General features: G+C 50.4%; 1 protein-coding gene across 1 annotated transcript; it reads left to right on the forward strand.

Annotated features, from left to right (window-relative positions):
* Nucleotides 1–17,565: 17,565 nt before the first annotated feature.
* CHC_T00001763001 (hypothetical protein) lies at nucleotides 17,566–18,279 on the forward strand. Its single transcript, XM_005712745.1, has one exon. It carries the CDS (start codon nucleotides 17,566–17,568, stop codon nucleotides 18,277–18,279), a length of 714 nt encoding a protein of 237 aa, XP_005712802.1.
* The last annotated feature ends 1,102 nt before the right edge of the window (nucleotides 18,280–19,381 follow it).

A 19,381-nucleotide genomic window follows, 5' to 3' on the forward strand; every position in this document is an offset into this window, starting at 1 on the left:
GCAGCTGTGTCGAACAGCTTTCGTCCACTACAGAATGGAAGAGCTACGACGTGTTTGACTATCTTAGGATATGCGAGAGGCATATGGCAAGGCGTTCACGCGAGCACATGTGACTTCTGCTTTTAGGAAATCTGGTATATGGCCACTCAATTCTGGTGCCCTCATCGACGTGCCCCGTCCGCAGTGTTCTATCAATAACACATCTTTGGCGACAGTCTCGGAAATGAAGGAAATGCTAGAAAAGAAACGCTTGGTGTACAAGGATAGTTTAGGCGTACAACCGCGCGTGCTACAATGCGGTTATATTGACACATCGGCTGGGTTGACCCTAACAACGGATGTCGCGATGGAGTTGGCAAGGTGTAAGGACGCTATGGGAAGAGCTAGGCGGGCAGTAAGGCAGGAGAAGGAGGCCGATGCAGCGCAACGTGCAGCTGAGGCTGTGGAGCGGACTAGAGCACAGCGCTTAACGCTACAGGAGAAAGCGCTTGCTTTCCGTGTGCACCATTATAAGGATGCGAGCATTTATCCAAGGGCTCTGTTGGTACGTCGCCAGATTGCGAAGAAGAGAACTTCCGCTCGGCGTGCCGCAATCTTCAATAAGACAGCACAGGTGGTTGCAGCGTCCCGGAATAGCAATTAGAATTAAAAATTGCAATGTTGAAATGCATCAGCCAGTGAAATGTCCGTGCAAATAATGGGTGCTTTTTCTGTGGTTGCAACCTCTCCGATACCCGGACCGAAAGACGCCGTTCATGCCGATGTATGAGCCTTTTGGCTCCTGTGATCAGAAAAGCAGGTACGTGGAGACTGTCAGTTTTCCAAACAGTCAAAAAAATTTCTCCGATGCCGCTTGCTTCTTGTTTTTACATTTATTTTTCTAATCATGTTCAACTTAGGGGGTACCCCACTAGTACTGACCGATGGCCGGTCCTTTGCCCCTGGTGCTCGGCTTGAGTCAAGAAATCGGGACTCGACCATGACGATCCAACTGACACAATTTAGTTGTAGCATCAGCGCGGATCACAATTAGATTTAGAATTAGATCGCGCGCACGCACACACGTGTACTGTCAGGACTGTCAGGACGCCCGCACACACGTGTATCATCGGCGCGCGCGCGCACACGTGTATTGACAGCGCTACAGTAGCTGAGTACGGTAGCTCACCACTGTAACGCGCTACAGTGCAGTACGGACTGTACTGTAGCCCTGTATGATAGACGCGATAGACGCGTAACTGTATATTAAACCACGGGAACCGACGGCGGGGAGGGAAGGCAAGCATCGGCTGGGCCAGACCCTCACCGTCGGCTAACCCGGAACGCTTACTCTAACTCGGGGACGCTCTCTCTGTTCGCGTTTTAGAGTAGAAGGACACGGGTAGCGAACGCGTACGTGCGCGTGCGAGCTAGGATCCGCCTCCGCCCGTCGGTACTGGAACGTCACCCAGTACCGCGCCGGGGCGTCGAGGCGTCGATCCGCTCTACTGCATACACTAACGCGTTCGCGACCCGACCCGCTCTACCACCGCTACCGGCCCGTGTCCTTCCTCACGCGTTGCTTACTGGTCCTTTCTGTTCTTCTCGCATTCTACAGGGTCTCTTACGCGGACTGAGCATACACCCCTGTCGTTGGGGTGTTTATGCTACATTAGTGTCACCATCGACACCCTTCCCCCAACCGCTCCACGTATACACGTGTACAGCTCATCATCACTGTAAGCTATCACTTTTATCATTAACCTAACCACCATCTCTACTTTTCACACAAACTAACTTCGGTGTTCCTGCGTTTTTCTTAAAGAACCTGACACCGCGTCAGGATCTAGTTGCCTCCAGTTTCAGAGATCGCTGATTGCTTGTGAGGCAGTACTCAGGTATGGTTTTAGTCCTCGAGTCTGCCCCTTGCAAGAATCCTGATCTAACGAGGATGGCGAAAACCAAGCAGACAGCGCTACGAGCCTCTTTTCCACAGAGGCCCCTGAGCGAACTGCTCGTGGGACCGATCCAGTCAGACGCTCCAAACGACGATGATGGTCTAAGGAAGGAACAACTAGGCTTGAACCTGTCTCTGCACTGGAATCCATCCGAGGCGGGACCCCATACATTAATTCGAAGGGCGACACGCCGTTCTTCATGGCACGTCGGCGATATCCATACAGGACCTGGGTGAGTGCTTTGTCCCACTCCATTCCAGTACCAAGAACTGTCTTACGGACGGCAGCCTTCAAAGTTCCAACCATTCTCTCTGCTCAACCGTTAGACATGGGAGCGTAGGCGAGGAGGATGGTGCGCCAAGTGATACCGTGCCGAGCCATGAAGCTAGAAACGGCCGAGGCTGTGAATCAGGTAGCATTGTCAGAGACAATGGTTCTCGGAGGGCCGAATGAGTACATGATTTCTCTCTTGACGAAGTCAAGAACCACTTGAGAAGTACTATCAGCAGTGGATAGGGCATTTGGCCATCCTGTGAGGTGTTCAACCGCAACCAACACAAAGCGATTTCCAGACGAGGTGGCAGGGAAGGGGCCAGCAAAGTCAATAGAGAAAACATCAAACAAGCTTGTGATGGGAAGGCGCAAAGTGGTCTTGTATTTGGGAATCGGACGGGCCTTCTGACACCCGTCACAACTCTTCACGTAGTCTCCCACGTCCATACAAACGGTCGGCCACCAGTACTTTTCCGTGACAAATTGACGAGCGGTCTTCAAGCCCCAATGACCAATGTCTTCATGGAAACCCTTCAGTATCTTTTGGCGGTCGGAAATTGGGGCAACAACACGAAGACCATGAATGGTGCGGCGGAACAACTTCGACTCCCACACAAGAATGTTCTTTGCATTATCCTTCATGCGAGACTTCCTGTAATCATCCAACCCAACCGGTGTTTCGCCTTGCAGATAGGACATGATATCTTGGCAAGACTCTTCTAGATCTTCTGGAGAATAGATCGGATCCGTGATAGCGAGGGCAAGTTCTCCTTCTTCCTGGCAGGTTGGGTTGTCGCCGTTTTTGGGCTGAATGCGAGAAACGTAGTCAGCTGCACTATTTGAGGATCCACGACGATATTCCACGGTGAATTCGAACTGGGCTAAGAAGTCTGGCCAACGAGCCAAACGACCATGGATGTCTTTCTTGCAAAAGGCGTAACTAAGGCCCTGGTGATCAGTAACCAACTTGAAAGGTGTACACCCAGTTATGGCAAATAGTGTCATCATAAAATTAGTGTCATTCAGGAAATACTGTCACGTACAGTATATTGTGTGAGGTCGAAAATATAAAACAGTTCGTAAAATACTGTCACTCTCATCGCAAAAACATTCAATGCCTCATTTTGAATAGACGACGGCGATCGCGTTGATCCTACACTGCTTGCAGTCGATTGTCGATACGTTCCCAGACCACCTACCACTACTGACGTGCAACAATTCCACCTTCATCAATTTTGACCATGACTCTGTCTTCTTCTCCAATTTTGGCCGCCTTTGAGCGCGGCGAAGCACTTCGACAGCGCACAAAAGCCCTGAACGGCCCCCCCTCGTGCAATGAACAGCAACATCACACAGATCTAGTTCCTACGAACCCCCAGCTGAATCCACCCAGAACCAGACCCGATCTGTGCAACACGTGCTCACCATATCCCAAAGAGCCGTGATCGTTCGATGGATGGTAGCCCAATGGAACAAAGGTGGCGCAAAGCATCTTCCTAGTAGGGCTGTGACCATGTTTCCTCAGTTTTTCCGAGGCAATGCTAACGCAAATATTGCAAAAGCATCAAGACTTTGGAAGGCGAGAAGCACATATGTCGGACGCATTGACTCCAACGGTAGGCCTACACTAAGGGGTCTGCATTCTACAATCTCTCGTAGGGTCCCGATGGGTAGAGCTCGTGTAGATCTGAAGGTTCGCACAGGACCAGGTCGGAAAAGGGCTGAATGGGTTGAAGCGTTGCATTGCGCCTGGATTGCGGAGTTTGACCGATTGAGAAAGCTTGGGGTTAAATTTAATTATCGCAACTTAAGATCACTTGGGCTTTACCTCATGGAAAACAGCAGCAATAATCAGTATCATTCTAAAATGCTGGACCCGCGTACAAAGAATGAATTGAAGTTCCTCATTACTCCTCGATTTACGCAGTCATTTGCTGACAGATACGGTATTGTGAGTCGAGCTCTAACAGGAAAGCACAAACCAAGTCCGGCTAAAATAATTCTTCTTGAAAAACAGGTTGCCTTTCATTTGGGTGTTTTGGCACGGGAATTTCGGGGTGGTTTGTTGAAAGAAGATGACATCGAAAATGCTGACGAAACGCATTTCTTCATTAATATGGATAATGGGAGAACGTTGGGTATGTCGGGCGAGTCAGAAGTTAAGTATTGTGATGCTGTGTCGGGGGGAGAAGGAATGACAATGATGGTTCGTATCAGTGGGGGCAGAGATGCAAAGATTCATCCTCCTTTTATGGTGTTCAAAAACTGTAATCGGTCCTACCCTATACGTGGTGTGCCAGATAATGTTGTGAGCGTGTCGTATCGTTCAGGACCCAAAGGCTGGATGGACACAAAAGTTATGCCAGAGTGGCTCTCAGAATCGAAGGTTATTAAGGCCCTTCCTAATGGGAGGAAAAGGGTTCTGTACGTGGACAACTGTTCCGGACACAATCAAACGGCGGAAATGTTGCACGCGGCCAGCAAAACTAACACATTGATTAGATACTTTGACCCCAATCTGACTGATTATGTGCAGCCATGCGACTCATTCGTAATCCAGAAGATAAAAAGTGCATGGTCTGTGGAGTGGGAAAAGTACAAAATGCAAATGATTATGCAAAACAAATGGACGGATACATCTGGGAAAATTCCTAACCCTGGCAAGAAATTTTTCTTGGAGTTGGCAGTCAAATCCGTCAATGCTGTTAACAAGCAGCGTGACGCTGATGGCGTTTCATACGCTAGAAAAGCTATGGTGATGACTGGAATGGCCTTAAATCTAAATGGACAATGGGAAGGGCGTCAATTGATGCCAAAGCTACAACAGATAGTGAACAAATATCGAGTTCATTTTGAAGGAGAGCCCATTAAATTTGATTAGAGTTTACTAAAACCAAAAAGCGGATCTCCGTTACACTATTTGCGTGCAATCAATTACTATCACGCATACTATTTCATGTAAGACGCAAATTAGTGTCACGAGGAATTTGGTCTCACGTACGCTAATTGATGTGGATCTTGACTCAAATCAGACACTGAAATAGTATACGTGACACTATTTGCCATAACTGGGTTTAGACGAAAGCACGTAAACACGAAATTTCTTCAAAGCAAAGATGACCGCAAGCGCCTCACGCTCACAAGCGGAGTACTTGCGCTCAGATGTATTCATAGTACGGCTTGCGTACTGGATGGGATGTATTTTCCCATCTTCCTTCTTTTGAGCCAACACAACCCCGACGGAGACCGATGACGCATCCGTCTCAACGAAGAAGGGCTTCTCGAAGTCGGGGTAAGCCAAGACTGGCGGAGAAGTCAACTTTATGCGTAGGTCATCAAATGCTTCTTGCATTTCTCCGGTCCATTTCAATCTGCCGTTTCCGGATGTAGCCGCATGGAGTACCGCAGCAATGTCCGCCAACGTGCAGATGAAACGACGGTAGTAGCTTGCTAACCCGAGAAAACTCCTAAGTTCAGTCGTAGTGGTCGGGATCGGTGCATTCCGAATTACTTCGACCTTGCTCAGGTCAACGGCAATCCCGCCCTTGTCGACAACATGACCGAGCAACTTGATCTTCGCCTGGGCGAAGCTACACTTTGTCAGCTTAAGCTTAAGACCAGCCTCGTCAATCACATCAAATACCTGCTTCAGGTGCCGAAGATGCTCTTCTATAGTCTTAGAGAACACCACAACGTCATCGAGGTACACACGCACAAACCGCACTCCGCGAAAGATTGTATCCATCATTCTCTGAAATGTCGAAGGCGCATTCATCAATCCAAACGGCATGACTTCGAACTTATACATCCCGTAGCGACAGACGAAAGTAGTCATTTCTTTGCATTGTTGTGCCATCCAAATTTGCCAGTAACCACTGAACAAATCCAGAGAAGCGAAGTACGCACTTCCTTCCAAGTCATCAAATATCTCCTCTATTTTCGCCAAAGGCCATCTGTCTGCCTTCATCTTCTGGTTCAGAGTACGGTAATCAACACAGAAGCGCGGATTCCTATCTTTTTGGATACGAGACGACTGGAAAGGACAATGCGGAGCTGGAAGGCGTGATGATTCCTGCTTCCAGCATTTTGTACAGCTCTTTCCGCACAATTTCGTTATGCAAGGGAGCCATTCTCCTCGCAGAGTGATTGTAGTGCAATAAGGGGTTGCATAGGGGGTTGAAGGGAAAAGAAACTAAGTTGGAATGTGAATACTGTAGTCCGGGATTGGGGGACACACGTGTGAATATTTGCACAGTTTTTATTTTAATTATTAACTTTATTTAGTTAATTAGTCAGTATTAATTTGGCTGACACTAGATTAGATCTAGGATCTAGCGCCGCGAGCTACTGAAGTGGCTCCGGCGTGCTCCCCCACTGTCGGCCTCTCGCCCCCACTGGAGTCTCCGGTTGTACCGGTCCGCCCGGCTGACCCGCCTGTGGTATAAATCCGTGCTACTCTAGTACTCCTTTTCGCGCGACTCGTGTACACGCGTATCTAGATTACACAAGCAGTCCGACGTACAGTACCAAGCTCCACGTACACCAGCCAAGCTCACTTTGATAACGACATGCACACACGTGGACCGACCACCACATCTGTGCACGTGTGCACCACGACCCGGCCCCACGAGTTCTAGCCGTTAGATCTCGACCGCTATCTAGTAGTATATAGTGTCGTTGGCGCTTGCGCCGGGTGGGTTTGGGGACAAGCAACCAAAAACCAAGGACCCAGTCTCGTTCTGGTTTATGGGCAGACATTCGACTAACCTTTCCTCGTTCACGCTCTCTCCTTGTCTCTCGCTCGCGCCCTAGAACCCTCGTGGCCGCGTCGCGTGTTGCCTCCCCGCTTGCGCACACGGTTCGCTGACCGTGTGTTAGCCCCGCTGGGTCGAGAGCACTGCGTCGCTCGCCCCTAGATTCCGAGGTTCGCAAGCACCCCTCGGTTTTACAGTCGCCCACTAGTCTCTACCACTTCCCCCGAGCTCCACGTACACGACCCCACGAACGACCCTTGTTTTAGCACGTGTTCCTCAGTTCGCGTCCTACTACACTGGTCTCTAGCCCTAGAAGTGTACTTCCCGGTCCCTTTTCACAATTTCCTTCCTCCTCCTTCCGTGGCAGTCTTCGCCTTCACCTCTTCCTTCCCCCGAGATGCCACCCAAGACCCGATCTACCACACGCTCCGCGCAGCCCACGATGCAACAAGAAGCGCTCGAAACAGCGAGCAACCCACACGGAAACACGTCTGCATGCGCGCCGGTTGACACGTTGGCGAGCTTCGAGATTCGCGATGATCTACGCGCAATGCTCGAGGGCACCATGGAATCGCCTGACGTCCTGCCGCTCATGTACCTCGATTTTCGTGAGGGCCTCAATTCCCTTGCATCAAGGGTACCTGATCGAAGTGAACTAGATTCTCGTCTCAGGTCTACGACGGAGAATGCCACCGGAAATCAAGACCTACTTCTATCCGTCCGCACAGAGATCCGCGAGGTACGTGCAAGCCTCGAGGTTCTCCGTGAAAATTCTCAAGATACGAATCTTCAAGTCACAAGGAATTCCAACGAAGTCCGAGAAATCAGGACTCTACTCGCGACTATCATGTCCGAGAACACGATACTCCGTAGTCGTGTCCGAACCCTCGAGTTGTCTAGAGTTCATGTTCGAGGAGAACCCGTTCCCCGTCTCCCATCCCCAATTCCCCGAATCACTTACAAGAACAAGATCGATACTCCCAAATTCAGCCCAAGCCGGCCGGGGTGCCGATGAACCTCTCGCTCCACGCACTCTAGAAGAATTCTTTCGAGGAGTCCGCGGTCCCACGAATCAAGAACACGCGACAAGAGCACAGCAAGATACTGTGCCTTCGAAAACTAACCCGCGATGGGCGCCTACTCAGTCACTGGTAACTACTTGTGCGGCTCCAATGCCCTTGATGCCCGACCACGTGGTTCCATCGCAAGAAATGGCCAAGACTCTCGAAGGCCCGTACTGTCCTGGGATCGCCCCACAACTGACCCTGCTCGCCCCATTCACGATTGTGGTGTCTTACAGGCACTACTGGTTACGAGATACACGAGCTACTCTTCACGTGACTGAGAGCGAGAGTGTCTACCGCGTAAAACGCAGATTCGACGCGCTATTCCCTTCATTCCTGCCATTCGACGGCACGAACCTTATCAAGCTCCTGCAGTTCCTCTCTTCAATTCGTGACGGCTTCGATGACCTACACGTTCCCGAAGGCCTGGCCTCCCTCACGATCTCGTATTACCTCATGGGTTCCGCAAAAGATATGTACACGAACCAAGTCTCTCTCGTAGTTCGCTCCTCGAATTCAGCTCTAGCTGGTTCGTGGCCGTTCGTGGTACACGCCCTAATCAAGCGCTATTTGCCCGACGACGTGCTACAACGCGCTTATGAGAAGGTTACCGACGCGAAACAGAAGCCTGAAGAAGACGAGAGCAAGTTCGCCGATCGCTTAATTGCAGCTGCACGGGATTGCTGTAATGTATTCGAGGACCGTGAACTCGTTAATTACTACATTCGTGGGCTTCTTCCCTCGACTTGTGATGCTTTGACCGAGGCAGTAAGGCAGCTACCCGTGAATGAACAAGGCGATATAACTGTTGCGCGTCGCGTTGCGCATGCCGAAGGTAAAACGTTCCGAGCTCGCCGCACACAAAGCAATTCGACCCCGGTTAAACTCAAGCCCCGCGGTCACGTTATGACGATGCAAGAACCCACGGAAACGACCGGTCGTCATGGTCCGACCTCGTCATTTGTCCGAGATCCCACACTAAGGCACGTGGTACACGACCCGATGAATTACTGGGCGGATATGCGGTCCCAAGATCCCGAGTTCGCGTTACAAATAGCTACAAATCTCGAAGCCCTCTTATTTGCGGGCGATTCTCACGAACGCCGAAATTCTATCGCACCCGTGAGCCCTTCCACGGAGAACTCTCAAGCCCAATCGATCGATAATCTTCGTGAGCTCGTACACAAGAATACAGTCGCCGTGCCGAAGTTGAGTGAAGAGCAAGCTCGCGACGCTCTCAGCGTGATTCCCACGGACACCTGGGGCTTGAACTGCTGGACTTGCAAGAATTCCGGGCATTCCACGTTCACGTGCCCGACCTTAACGCCCGAGCAGCGCATTTACTACGCGTATTGCTATTTCTTGTACAAGTGCAAGGATAACCCGACGGCCCCAGAATGGCTTCGCCAACGCTTCGATACTCGAATGGCACGCCTCGAGACCCGAGGTTCGTACAAGTACAGGAACCAAGGGACAGCTCACGGTGCTCCTCGACATGATTTTCGCGAAACCCGTGCCCACCCTGGACGCAAGGATCGCGATACGAGAAGTCGCGGCGTCAGGTTCGACCGGCCGGGTGAAGTCTACGTCACGACGCACGTCTCCGACGAGCACGCAGCGCCTTGGCGAGATCACGAAAATGCAGGCTCCACGTCAAGTGAAGACCCTGTAGCATATCCCCCTCCCGGAATTAGATTTAGATTAGATTTGTAACTGTAGAGCCCGAGCTCTACAGTACCTCAGTGCGCGCGCACACGTGTACCCCACGTGTACGGGGGCCCGCGCACACACGTGTACGACACGTGTGCTGGCAGTCCCGACGGCTGACAGCACTACAGTGCAGGCCGACCTGCACTACGGTAATGTTATGATAGGTGACTCTGTATATTAAATATGAGCGGACCGCCGGCAGTGGAGGGGGGACAAGCACGGACTTGTCAAGGATCCTCCACCTTGGTCCGCCCGCTTACTCTCAGGTATTTTCCGTCCGTTTTACCTAGGAGTAGCACCGCGCGCGGGTTGAGGACGCGCGCGGCACGCCCACGAGCCGGCTCCGCCTCCGCCCGTCGGTACTGGATCGTCACCCAGTACCGCTCCGGGGCGTCGAGTCGTAGAACCGCTCGCGCGTGCGCGTGTCCTCCCCGATCCCGCTCTACCACCGCTACCTCGAGCCCGTGCTCGGTACCGTGGGTGGGCCGTGCTTCTGTCTTCCCGCCGATCGGGGTCTTTCCGAACTGTCAGTACTCACCCCCCTAGTCGTTGGGGGTGATTATACTACAGTGGTCTCCCGACCTAGAAGACTCTCAAGATCGAACCGAGAAGACTATCGTTTACCTCCGCGTCCGTACGCGTCGAGATTAGTGGCGAATATCCCACCTCGATTCGCTCCGAGCCCGCCGATGTGCGAGAGGCCGCACTCTGCGTCCGAGTCGGCGACGGCGACGCTGGTCCTCGAGACCACGAACCGTCGCTCGACTCCTCCGAAGGACGCGCTCGCGCGATGTACGATTGCATTGCGGAGTATATCGAAGATGTCCGGACATCCCTCCGTATCGACGTCTCCGACAGCGTCTACGCCCGCTGTATGGATGAGTTGCGCTCCCTCCGCGAGGGAAGGTTTGAGCGCGTAACTCAGTCCTTGGAGAACCTGCGCGCCCTCGTCGACCAGCTACAGTCCCGTTTGGTACTGGTCGAGGAGGCGCGCATCGATTCCCCCGCTGTGGACGTTGCGGGTCGACCTGTGAGTGCAAACTCCGGGGTCCGACGCGACCCGCAACCCTTCCCATCAGCCGAACAGATGGGAGCGTTCGCGCACATGGCGGCGAAGCTCAACTCAACGCGCCGCCGTGCCCGTGAGATGGAACAGACCTCGGCCGAGAGGCCGCCCGGAGCCCCCTCGAGTAGGCCCGGTGCCACTGTTCCTCCGGGCGCATCCGGAGCGCAGGAGTGGCCCCCGACTGGATCCGTCACCAGTCGGAGGGCGGAGGACATCAAGCCGACGGCGGACGCGAACTTCGCGTCCGAGACTCAAGCCCTGCCGTATGCATCCGGAAGCATCCGGCAGTCACGACGGGTACCGAACGAACCCGACTATGGCCGCGGAAGAGTCGCCCGCGGATCAGGGGAACGGATTCTCCCCTTCGATCCTCGCTGGGGCGGCTACCAGCCAGCGGATCTAACCGCGCATCCCGGCCCCGTCGACGTCGGGACGTTGCCCGTCACGCCGTTCGGAAAGTTGGGCCCCGTCGAACCCGGGCTCGACCCCGTGTACACCATGATACAGGAGTTCAGCGCCGTCACGAACTACCGGATGTATCGGTTGGACAACACCTCGAGGCTCGTTACCTCGGGTGACGCGGGACGGATCGCCAAGTACGTCCAACGCTGCCGTGGGCTCCGCCCCACGATGAAGAGCTTCGACGGTACTGATGCGATTCAGTTGCTCCCGTTCCTGAAGGATATCCGGATAACCTTCAATGCCCAGCACCTGACCGAAGGTGTGGCAATCCGTGTCTTCGCTCACTTCCTCGAGCGGGACGCGGAGCGGTTGTATACGAGTTACACCATGCGCGACCTCCGCGCCGGCCAGCTCCACGACGACACGAGCTGGCCTGGTCTCGTCAACCAATTAATCAAACGTTACCTAACCGACGACGTGTTATGGGAAGCGTTTGATGCTGTCGCGTCGGCGCGACAGCTTCCTCACGAAACCGAGAACACGTTCGCAGACCGGCTAGAATCCGCCGCGTTCAGATGCACGGCCGTGTTCTCAGAACAAGCCCTCGCGCACTACTTCGTGCGCGGGTTGTCCACTGCGACCCGGGCCGCAGTGGAAGAGACGGTACAACGGTTGCCCGGACAACAGAAGACCGAACTCTCAACGATTCGCCGTATCGCAACGGCCGAGGGTACAACCTACCGCGCTCGTCGCGGGTTGCCGCTGCCGGACCCCAAGCCGGCAGCGAAGGGAGTCCGAACTCCAAGGTCGCACGGAACGAGTTCGCCGGCGACCGCCCTCCACATTGGAGAAGATGAGTGGCAGGCCGACCCTGTCCTCATTACGCAAGGCTTCGACCGGGCAGGAGGCCGACCCCCTACGCCAGCTTCCACCGGTTCGACCGGAAGCTTCGCAACGGCGTTCGCGCACACGCCGAGGGCCACGGGTGGTCCGAACCACAACATGGCCGAGCTGGATATCTCCTGTCGAGAAGGAGACCGCGGGCTGCCTAACGTGCCTCGACTCACCGATGAGGAGGCACGCCACGCGGCGACGTTCGCGTCGACCGATGGCAGCGCGTACATTTGTTGGCTGTGCCGGACGTACGGCCACGCCATGTACGCGTGCCCGTTCCTGTCGCCTGAACAACATCAGTTCACGGCGTACAGGAATTACCGCTATCAGATGGAGACGCGCCCCGGAATGCGCAATCTCATCCAGCAGTCTACGCGGGAAGCCCGAGGCCCGCGGCGAGGTGACCCGAGTCGATCGGGTGGGGGCGTCCACTTTGCCCCTCGTGAAGGCGGGTACCGATACCAGGGGACCGATCAAAGGGATCGACGTGACTCCCGTCGGATGGATACGAGGTATCCACGCCGAGACGGACGAGGCGACCGGGGCCGACCTCCGTTGCGCCAAGGGGTACAGAACGCCATCATGTACCTCCAAGATTGGGCTGGGGATCCGAACTCCCAGCCCACGGAAGGAGGCGGAGGAGAGCCCGTTCTCCCCGCCCCTCGAATATTGCAACGGCCGGACGTTGCAATCCAAGGCCACGAAGTATCCGATTACTTCGTAGAAGATGCCCAGTCGGGGTGGGGAAACTGTCCCCATCCGCGCGGCCAGGGGCCCGTCGACGCGCTAGCTAACGATAGCCAAGCGAATAGCACTGACAGCTCGGGTAGTTCGAAAACCCCGTAAAGACGATTACGTTCGCGCGGTCGCGTGAACCGTCTTGTCACACCAACCTAGACCCGCCCCTATTTATCCCCGGCGGGGGAGGCTGGTCACAAGATCTAGAACGGATCTATGTGGCACATGCAGGGCTAATGCTCCACCACACCATTTTGGGTTTCTTATATCTGGGGGCGACAAACGATATTTGAGGTCCAACACGCAATCTTGTTCACAAAGGTTTCTTGGTTCTACAATTCTGTCCCGTTTATCTTTGGACTGCTTCAGAGGATCAGTTTTCTTCTTTTTCTGAGTAACAACAAAATTTTCAATATATTTTGTCATGCACATATTTTCTGATGAGCACAATTGCTGCGCGATAGGGTCATAGAGGTATTCTGGTCGGTTAAAGTAGCTTTCGGCTATTTTATCTACTTTATTCAGAATGTCTCTGTCCTGTAAGCTTTTTTTGATTGTTTCAGGGTCTGGGAGATCAAAATCATCAATTTCTTTTGTATTCTCGTGTAGAAGTTCAGCCAACACTGAATTAGGCGAATCGATCTGTTCTTGGATTCCTGTAGAACTTGATGGAGTCTCTAGAGCCAGATAACATCGAGTATCAAGTCTCAATACCTTCGATGATGTGAATCGATGTGGAAATAAAAGTAGATTGGAAGCAGCCTCCGGTAGCCCTGTTGCACGGCACGTGTCCATATTTAGCAGTATTTTTCTAAGAGCAACTTTTGTATCGTTTTCTGCATCGAAAGATCTAATTTTGTTTATCACATCTCTTATGTTCGACGATTTATCCACTTTGGAAGTGTAATAAGTTACGTAAACAATAGAAGCAAAGGGGCTGCCACAGAGAACTGTCAGATCCATATTGGCTCTCTAAAAATGGAGAACGGGTACACTGTACTGATTCACTCTCGCGTGATTTCTCCTTAAAAGTATGCGGTGACTCGGGTTTTTATTTTGATCCCTGAGAACTACTACTCTAGTATTGTTCGCAACAGAAAAAGGAAACTTGCTTTTGCACAGTTGGGTGCCATTCTTCGTACAGTATGGTGAACAGTGATGTAAGGTGACAGATCGGACCAAATTATTAATAGAACGGCGCACATCTGAATGAACAAAATATTCTTGAAGTGAGCAAGCCCTATCCGTGATGCCTTCGAAAACTTCACTTCGTGGCAGGGGTCCAAGGCTTCCGACAGTATTACTTTCGGTGTATTCATCTACTTTATCTGAGAGATCATATCGCGATTTTAAGCTTTTGCTGTATACGTGGAGCATGGCGCTCGCAAGTGCCTCAGCTTTGAGCTTAACATCTTCCTGCTCTCCATGGAGGTCTCCCGTTTCTGTGAGCTTTAGTTGGGGGACAGCACCTTTTGTCCAGAACAGGAAGTGTGCATGTTCTGAAAGTCTTCCTTGCCATTCAGCCTTCTGCACGTAATGCGTGACTTCTCCAAGAGGTTTTGATTCGCCTCGAATAACGAAATTGAAAAACGCTTGAAGTCGCTTTTTTCAAGCCATTGTCATTTGTACAGGATTGTTTGCGAGCATGTCGGCGCGTTCGCTCACAGAGAACTCTTTCGCTTGTACGACGGTAAGTGTTCCCTTTGAAATCTCAACGAATCCTTCGGTCCACATGCTGTCTGCAGAGGAAAGAGTGAGAAAGTAGGAAGGTGGTCCGTGTTTTTTCATCATTAACAATATGTCGTTTCTGAATTTTCTCATGTCCGATAGAGATCCCGGGAGTTCATTCATGAATACTCCAATTTTATTCGCGAGAGATCTCAACTTTGTATCTGGAATATCCATTCTTCGTGGAGATTGTGCGATCTCAACTAGTTCTTTAACAGCTCCTTCGACAGATGAGCTTATGGGCCTATGAGCTGTTAACCTCGTGATTCTCTGCCTTCTTAGCACGATATTTGAATACGACAGGAATATCACGTGATTGTGAAATCGTAAAGATTGTATTTTAATGACGTAGTTGATCCATTCTCTCAATGATACTTTAATGTGTACACAATCATCTGGGCCACCTCTCCCCTTCCTGAGAAGGCACGGAAACAGAAGTTGCCAACCACTTGTTGCCAATTTTCCGGTGTACAGTTGAGTCCTTTTTTTAGCGACGGCGTCGAAAAGATTGGTGACTGTGTTTACTATTTGGTTTCTTGAGTCTGACGCTTCAATTGTGATCGGTGCTGTAAGAGCCGTTTGTGCGACTTGCTCTTCAACCACTTGATTTTGCCCAATATTTCTAACACTTTCTGCCGCTGTAGGCGCTTGAACTGGAGCATTGCTGCCATTGATATCTATCGCATGCCCGACATGAGGTTCCACGTCTGTAGCTTTACCTAATGCTTCGTCATCAGGAAAATCGCTAGAAGGAAGTAAGATCTGATTAAAAGGTGGATTCGGGGTCTCGTAGTGTTTTTCTATGTTGTGTTTGATCTGCTCCAAGTTTTTTTCGCTAATTTCTATGGTTTCATATGCGGGGTGATGTTCTTTCAGAAACACGAAAGCTGTCCGAAGTCTCTGAACATGGATGCTAATATCTGAATGTCTGTACGTATCCTTAATGTTCACCACTACCTCGGACAAAGTCCTTGGGAGAACTTTTGCTATCTCTTGAACTCGATTGTAGAACGCAATTTATTGTCCTTTCGATTGGTACTGTCCAAAGGTTTTGTACCTCCACAACCATACCATTGGAAGAACAGGACTAATTAGCATCTGCTCTACAAAGGATAAATCTTGAAGCTCCGGTACAGGCTCTGGGAGCGGTATATTAGCCCTGCTAAACTTTGGGATGTTTTCTGCTTTCTTTCGTAATACTTTGGTGCAAATGGAACAAACAGACAGCTCCTTGTCCCCGGGGCTTGCATATTTCCGCCATGATTCATTTTGCTCAGAAGACAATTCCTGAAGGACCGAAAAGATTCTGTCATTGCAGCTATACGCTGTTGGATGCCAATTTATTCTTAGCCCACATACTGCACATGAAACATACATACTAGGAACTGTAACTTTCTCCCAGAATGTTCTCAAATCTTTATCGTAACTTTCCCCGAGTTTTTCAAGTCCAGAGCATCCGTGTCATTTTCAGGCTCATTGTTCTGATTGATCGTCCGCCATAACCCTTCTCTTCTAAGCGTATTTAAACTTCTATAGGATGCACGTGTGTTTGAAGGTGAATCATGAGAAGTAACTGCATGGCTACAAATAAATGCTCTTCGTAGGATCTGCGTTTCACGTTTCTGCTTCAATCTTTCATCACGCTTCATTTTGGGTTCCATCCCCGCCTGATCTTTTCGGAATTGTTCATCTTACGTAGTCTTAGTGCACGTTCCTCTGCACTTTCATTGGCAAGCTCCACTGATTTTCTGAGACTGTCCTTGATTCTAAGCTCTTTAAATACATCTTTTCCGATTTGGGCGGTTTGTCGACGTTTCGTCTTACCTTTTCTAAACGATTCAGATATGCTCCTTCTTTTCTGATTTTCCCTGTGTTTTCCTTGCTTCTTCTGAATTAAGTTTTCTGGATTTGTCGTTTCAGACATTAAGTCTCCGACTCCAGCTGCAAACTGGCTTCGAGTGAACGGCATTTGAATGAGTGCTTTTATGACCTGTTTTAACGAAATCCCGAAAGGTTACAAGTGATCTGAGTTTTAGGAGCTGGGAGAATACTGTGTAACCGCACAGACCGAAATGTATCGACCGGGCTTGTTGGGTTGAAAGAGAACAAAGAACGCCCCAATTTAATAAGAAGAGCAGAATAACAGTAGTTTCAGATATGCAATACAAGTCACTCCTTTGTTTTTCAAGGCTCTATTTTACCCTTACTGCGGCTACCGAACTACTGGCATACATATATATTCTTAAAACGCGAAACCGTTTTAAGAATTTGAGAATCTATATTTTTATTTTTGTACTTGTAATAGCGGTAATTTGTAAAAAAACACTGATTTACACCAGCACTCGCAGATAAGGTTACGGACCGCCTGGTACCAACTTGACTGTTACTGTAACAAATTCTCGCAACTTATCCTCTCACACCGTTCTTATAATTGCTCAACTTTTAGAAAGGCTCACGTAGGTCTTTTCCTATATAAACAAAGAAACTGGAAGCGAAACTTTCAAAGAAACTCAGGCAGCAAAAGAACTGAAAGTGAAAATCTTACAGAAGCAGAACAGAACACAATGGGGAACGATAAAGAAATGTATTTCATGAACTGACTGAACTAGGTACGGTTAAATATTTAATGGCCGTCATAAAAAACCTAGACGAGGTATGGAGGTGGAGTGCCATCATTTTCTGTGATGTCACTTTGGTTCACTCGTTGGGAATTCAGAGGACATGCATATCGTGTATGTCAGAATTGTGTATGTCAGAATTGTGATAAATGCGTTTGTCTCCCCGTGTTCGCATCGTTTCTCAAAATAAAAACTCAACCTGTACTACACAAAGCATCGTTGCATAGCGACATTTCCATCATGGAGTTAGATAGAGAAGAGCAATCTACCAAGGAGAACTCGGTTCTCACAATGAAGGGACTGTTTTTAAGCGCTGTGCTCATGGCGCGGGAATCTCTTGGGCAATTTGACTTCTACGAAGACAAAGAAGCAAAAAAGGGCATGGATCAATGGCTGCTGCTTGCTAAAGACGGCGATCCTGCGTTATTTTACGTTCCTTCTAGTATCACCGGACTTAATGTGACACCAGCCGGAGCTGTACAGCAGCGCAAACCCAACACCATACATGACGAATATTCTGTGAGAGTTCGCATAGAAGACGAAAATGTGCTCGAGGAAACGAAAGAAGGATTCGATGTGGCCATCGAGAAGCTGAAACACACCCCAGATGTTTGTGCTTCAATTGCAATAGCATCCGGTTTAGTTGAAAAAAAATCTTCTTTCTCTCTGGAGGAAACTGACGTTGTTATCAAGGTTTCGAACTTTGTCCGGGACACATTGTATTTCAATAGAAAGGTTGCTGGCTTGCATGATCCTTCTACAAATGTTGAACAAGCGCCTGACTTTTTTTCGGTCTACCCAAAGCAAGGCAAACAGTACCCTCAACTCTTGTTTCCGGTCCGTTGTCACTTGAATCCTATGATACCAGTCGTTGGAAATGATTCGCTTCCGATATCCCCAGACGCAATTCATCTGCTTTGCCAGGGCTCCGTTTACTTCGAGCTAAAACAAAGTGCTTACAGCTTTGAAGGCGTTAATGGGCGTGTGAAACAGATAGTTCTCGTTCCTAGTATTGTTGCAGTCCGTGTAGAACCGCCGTTACGAAGAGCACCAACTCCAGCTTCTATTGCCAAAAGACGCATATTGTCTTTCTAGATCCGGGCCACTGGCAAAAATAAACGCATGTATTTGGAGTTCTCATCTTTCAAGCTGAGATTAGCTCAGGTCAACTCGTGCTTGCCATCCCGACGTGCTCCACCTCCATCCCCTTATGGCGTGATGAGGTGGTAAGGGGGGTGGAGATGTGACAGATGAGTATGGCGGAGGGTGGTATGGCGCAGTGGCGTGGTTGGGGCTTGGCGGGTTGTGTGGCGATGGAGGGAGACGATGGTGGGAGGATATTGCGGGCGGCGATGGCGGGAGGAGATCAGGGGTGGTGATGAGCGGGGTTTTGGTGCAAGGATGTTTTGCTGGAGGTTAAAAAAGGAGAAAGGACATAGGAAAGCTGTGTAATGAAAAGAAGAAGAAATACATGGGCAGGGCGAAAAAGTAATTTTGATATAAAGTCACACAGGGTCCGGAGTAGTTACCAACATAACGCCACATGCAGCGCATAGATCTGCTGCACATACTCACCAATCACATTTATCATAATTGTGACATACACGATATGGATGTCCTCTGAAGTCCCCACGAGTACATCAAAGTTACATCACAGAAAGGATGGCGGGTGAAGTGTCGCGGGATGGTGTGGCTGGGGATGGTATGGCGTGGTGAGGTGGTAAGGGGGGTGGGGATATGACGGAGGAGTATGCCCCATAGTCATAGTGTATCACCTTCCTTCTCGTGATCGCGCCACCTTTCCGGCGGCACTGTGCAATTAAAAAAAGAAGAAAGAAATTGGCGGGGCGAAAACATAATTTGGATATAGTCACACAGGGTCCAGAGTAGAGCTCCGCAATAACTAAATTCTTTACAAACGGTTTTGGAGGCCGCTCTTTGAGAGCTGCTTCCAAACACCACTTCCCATCCATCACAGCACCAATTACACTGCAGGCTTCGCCTGGAACCGCCGCCCAAACGCTTGAATACGTGTGAAAAGAGATGTCGAAAAGCCCATCGGTCGGCCTCTCAAATGAAAGAGGATATCTCACAGCCAATCAATTTTATCTCATACAGTACCACATTTTGCTCTACAAGCGCAGAAGGACGCATCAACCAAGTGTAGAGAACCCTCATGAGGCCGAATTCCTCATTC

The sequence above is a fragment of the Chondrus crispus genome, genomic scaffold (assembly GCF_000350225.1).
Source record: "Chondrus crispus Stackhouse genomic scaffold, scaffold_112, whole genome shotgun sequence".
Lineage (NCBI taxonomy): Eukaryota > Rhodophyta > Florideophyceae > Gigartinales > Gigartinaceae > Chondrus > Chondrus crispus.

What these genes read in the sequence shown, in the direction of transcription:
- CHC_T00001763001 (XM_005712745.1), top strand. Translation starts at nt 17,566, where the DNA reads ATGGATCAATGGCTGCTGCTTGCTAAAGACGGCGATCCTGCGTTATTT.